This window comes from Atta cephalotes (genome assembly GCF_000143395.1).
Source record: "Atta cephalotes unplaced genomic scaffold scaffold00109, whole genome shotgun sequence".
NCBI lineage: Eukaryota > Metazoa > Arthropoda > Insecta > Hymenoptera > Formicidae > Atta > Atta cephalotes.
Window position 1 is genome coordinate 76437 of NW_012130173.1, and position 5263 is coordinate 81699.

Below are 5263 nucleotides of genomic sequence, written 5' to 3' on the forward strand. Positions count from 1 at the left end.
ACTTACGATCGCAGAAAAACTTTTTGTTCTTTTTCCCATTAATCTGCGAATTCACGAGATGCGACAGGTTCTTGATCCACGCAAAATGCTGCCTAATGCTGCCGTTGCGTGAATCTTATAGGTACAGGAGATTGATATGGTTCTCTTTCTTGTTCGGTGAATCGGTGAGCAGAAGAAAGACCTGCCCATTTCCAATGCTGTATATATATTGATTGACACCGTATTTAACCATTTGAATTTAGAAATGTCTTTTAATATCATTGGAAATTCGATATTTGCGAGATTCAATACTGCAGTGTAATGCAGGTATGATGACTCTCGCTCCATATACTTTTCTGCCAGGTACAAAGCAGCGACCACCGACCACACGAAACACGCATCCATCATACGAACACTGATCACCGCTCATTTTATCGCTATTTTCCCATGGCACTTCGATGTGACACATCTCGCAGGAGATTTAATTTATTCACGTCAAGAGGATTTGCGATAACGCTCACCCGCTGTTACGTTCCTGAAAGGCGATGCTAGGATAGACTCGACGACATGTTGTTCATACCACACGCGCATATCGGTGCATCGATATATTTCGCTGTTTTTTGTAATTATAATCTTATTATAAATATTTTCAACAACTATTTTTTTTTAAGTAATAATAAAAATTTATATTATTTTCCAGATGCCTGCACTATTTTCATAAAAGCAATTGGATATCCATAGGTTATGGAAAATTCAACAACTGCGCGATCCGGCTGCCCAGTGAGGACAAGTGGTTGAGCTTCAGCAATTGCCGCAAGAAGAAGCGCATCCATTCATGGTTCTACTCCGATCTAGAATGCACCCTAGAGAATATAAAGATTGACATGAAAACATTCAGTTATACGTATCAGCAACATCGGGTATTTAGCTTAGCATATTATGCCGATTGTTCATACGATAACTCGTTGTGTATGTATTAGATATACAACTTTGCTTCCGCCGTTTTTTTTCCGAAATTCGAAGCTTCATTGTAAAAAACTGGTTATACATTTATGATTCAAAGTATTGTCCATCGCTGGGCACTATTTTCTCCCATCTTTCGGGTAGCGTACGAATCCTGCGTCGAAAAAACTGGTCATCTTTTGAGGCTATCCACGAATCGATCCAATTTTTTACTTCTTCATAAGACCGGAAGTGCTAGTCAGCCAGGCCGTGTGCCATTGATCGAAACAAGTGATAGTCAGAGGGAGCAACGTCTGGAGAATACGGCGGGTGGGGTAGGACTTCTCATTTCAACGTTTCCAAGTATGTCTTGACCACTTTTGCAACATGGGGTCGAGCATTGTTATGCTGCAAAATCACTTTATCGTGTCTCTCGTTGTATTGCGGCCGTTGGTCTTTCAATGCTCGGCTCAAACGCATCAATTGCGTTCGATACCGATCGCTTGTGATTGTTTCAGTCGGTTTTAACAGTTCATAATATACTACGCCGAGCTGGTCTCACCAAATACAGAGCATGACCTTGGACGTCAAAATCACCGTTCTTGAAGCGTTGAACTCACGACACGTTCTTTTACTAGTAGCGGCCTCACCATAAGTATTTGAGAGCATTCGATAAGCCTCAGCCGCAGATTTCTTCATATTGAAGCAAAAAATTAAAACCTCCCGCAAATGACGAGAATTTGGCTCGTAAACTGACATTTTCAATCGAGAATAACTTTATGATTTAGACACAAATCGATTAATGTTTCTATGGGGTTATGTTGATAGATGCCCAAGTTTATTGTATGATGTCTATAATCTATTTATTTCGACCACCACTTACCGCTAAAGCCATCTATTGGAAAACGGCGAAAGCAAAGTTGTACACCTAATATATTTAAAAACAGATATTGGCCGATATATTTGAGAATTTTCGGGATAGTTGCATCACCATTTATGGACTCCATCCCGCATATTATTATACTATCTGGTTTTACATGGAACGCGAAGTTGAAACATGCTCGTGTCAATTTCGATTTTCTTATTGTCGTTGACGTAGTCAATTATTCATTGAACATGGTATACGTGGCAGTCTGAGTCAATGTTTAAACAGGTATGCGCAGGCCAACAACAAATAAAGTCATATGATCCAGGTCATAGTACATCAACTCGAAACCATCGACCTGATGTACTATGACATCAACAAGACGGTTGAGTAATGTGTCAACCATTGCTATATGCCGATTTTCGTTGGATCAACGACGTAGACAATTTTGATATTATGAATATCGCGTTAGATTCACCGACAGGTTACATTCTCGAGATTAACTTAGATCCGCAACGTGTCCATGATGCGTTCTACCATTTTGTCCAATGCGCAAGAAACCCCCTAGCAAGCGAGAGAAGAAGCTCTTCGTAACATTGTATGATAAAAAGCGTTACGTCATACATTATCGCAATCTGCAGCAATGTACTCGTCACGGTCTCCGCATTACAAAGATCCATCATATACTGCAATTCGCGCAATCTCTATGGCTTCGCGAGTACATCGAAAAAAAATCAAATTTTAGAACTTTAGCAAAGAATAAGTTCGAGAAAAACTTATTCAAATTAATGAACAATGCGGTTTTCGGCAAGACGATGGAAATGTACGTAACCATGTTAATATGCGACTCGTAATGCATTGAGAGATACGATAGATAGAAACAATGATGAGAGCGAAACCAAACTTTCACAGTAGAAGCATTTTTTCCGAAAACCTGGTCGCGATAGAAATGCGGAAACTCGAAGTGAAATTCAACAAACTGATATACGTGAGTATGTGCATACACGATATATTTAAAACGTGTTTATACGAATTTCACTACGAGTACATGTTACCGCTCTTTCATGAAAAATATAAATTATGTATACTGACACGGATAGCCTTATTTAGCATATCGAGTGCGACGACTATGCGATGTCTATGCTGTTATGAGACGACAATAGATTCGATTCATACATTCATGAATAACTTACTTATATAATAATAGAATATAAATTTATTGAAATCTATTTATGAAGAAGTGAATATCGAAAAATTTACATTATAAATCCATCATTTTACAACTTTTAAATTATCAATCTCGATGACAACCGAAAGTTGTCACACACATAAGTTGTATTATTACATGGTAAATTCATTTCAACACACGGCTGCTTGATGAGAGACAACTTGATGCACATTATTTTGTCAATTCTTTTAAGAACATGTCTCAGAGTCACATAATCATTTTGAATTAACAAACTTGGAACTAATAAGCTTGGACATTTAACTACATCCACAAGAAGTATAACGATTTCTTTCAACAGTGACAATATATTTTATATGGCAATATATTTTATTCTTATAATTTTCTCTTAAGATGATATAAGAATCGTTATTCTTCTTCTTATCAATCTATTGAAAGAAAGTACATCTCATCCATAATACGAGAGCAAGTCAATAAGTTCTTAAAAAATCTATCAGAAGGCACTCGCAATATCATGTCACATTATTTTTTGACAAGTAGCATCTCTCAGCTGATTATTATCAAATTTTGAACGGAATTCTTCGCGTGGTTTCTGTAGACAATTAAAGCGAACAACTTTTGAATATTTTACAAAATGAAAAAAAACGAGTTTCGTGCAATGATCAAACATCTATATATGAAAGATTTAATGCCGAAAAAAATCAAAGCCGAGTTGGGTAATGTTCATAGCACATCTGCATCAGTATTTGCGACTGTATACAATTGGGTGAATGATTTTAAACGTGGTCATACATCCACATGTGATGCACCTGATCCAATTGAGGCTGCCAAAAATTATCGATAAAGTCCACGATATTGTTTTGACTGATCGACGAGTGAAAGTGCGCGAGCTTGTTGAGGCCACAGTCACATGATTTCAATTTTACACGAACAATTGGGTATGAAAAAGCTATCGGCAAGATGGGTGGCGCGTTTGTCACTGTGAATCATAAACGCGACCGTGTGACGATTTCGAAACAATGTTTGAGATGTTTCAACGTAATTCAGATTTTCTACAGAATTTCTGCGTCAATTCATTACTTTGGATGAAACATGGATCCATTACTTCACATCCGAGACGAAGGAATGTTCAAAAAACAATGGACTTCATCGGGTGAACCAGCTCCAAAGAAGGCAAACATCGGAAAGTCGGTTGAAAAGGTGATGGCCACAGTGTTTTTGGGATACACGCGATATAATTCATATCGATTACCTTCCGTCGAAGCAAATGATCAATGGCGATTACAACGCAACCTTATTGGACAACCTTGTTTCAACAATTTAAAGAAAAAACGTCCCCATTTGAAAGAAGAAAGTGCTCTTCCATCAAAACGGTTCACACGTGTTCGACACTGATGGCTAAATTCAGTGAATTCTGCTACGAATTACATCCCCAGCACATTCGCCAGATTTAGCTCCCTGCGACTATTTCCTATTTCCTGAAGAAATGGTTCGGAGGAAAGAGATTCATCACTAGAGAGCAGCTCATCACCGAAACAGAAGCTTATTTTGAAGGGGACAAAGCATATTATTCGGCTTGAAAAAGTTGAAAAATCGTTGGATCAAGTGTATTGAGCTGAAAGGAGACTATGTTGAGAAATAAAAATGAATCGATCAAAAAAAATGTGTATTATTATGTTTTTCTAAAAACTTATTGACTTGCTCTCATATAATAACCTAAAAAGGTTGAATCATTAGCATTAAAATTTCCAAAACTTACTGTTCTTCTTCAGGCAAAATGGAAACATTACGCTGTCCTTTCCCTAAGAGAAGTGCATCAGAACGCATAAAGTATTTAAACCTCTTATTTAAAAACCATTTCTGAGAAATCAATGGTGATTTCATCACATCTTCCAGATGATACAAGCTCCTCGCATAAGATAGATAGTGAATTAAGAAACTTACGAGCAATCTGTGTAACTTAAAATGGACTTTGATATAGTTGTAATAAGTATCTATTTTGCCCTTCATAGTAAAATGCATTGTCTGTTTATAAGGAATCCCAATTAATGAAACATTTGCACACATGAGTAAATGAAGGTTATAGATTGGGCATTAGATTCAAAATATTTTTGAAAGTTATAGGAGTACTGAAGGAATAGGTGGTGTGCCTTTTCAACTTTAGCACGAGATACAGAATGAAGGAGATACAGTTGAAGGAGAATATTAGTTGCGTGAGAGAACATAGCGAGATAAACCAAATATTTATCCTTAAACAGACTTTGCAAGCATGGTACGCAATAGAACAAAAG

General features: G+C 37.2%; 1 protein-coding gene across 1 annotated transcript in view; it reads left to right on the plus strand.

Annotated features, from left to right (window-relative positions):
* The window catches only part of LOC105625112, a 15154-nt gene extending 11338 nt beyond the window's left edge, over positions 1–3816 (plus strand). Inside the window, exons 4-5 of the mRNA XM_012206452.1 lie at positions 721–948; positions 3656–3816. Of these exons, the coding sequence (XP_012061842.1) occupies positions 721–948; positions 3656–3816 (389 nt within the window). The remainder of the gene's footprint in view (positions 1–720; positions 949–3655) is intronic.
* Positions 3817–5263: the final 1447 nt, after the last annotated feature.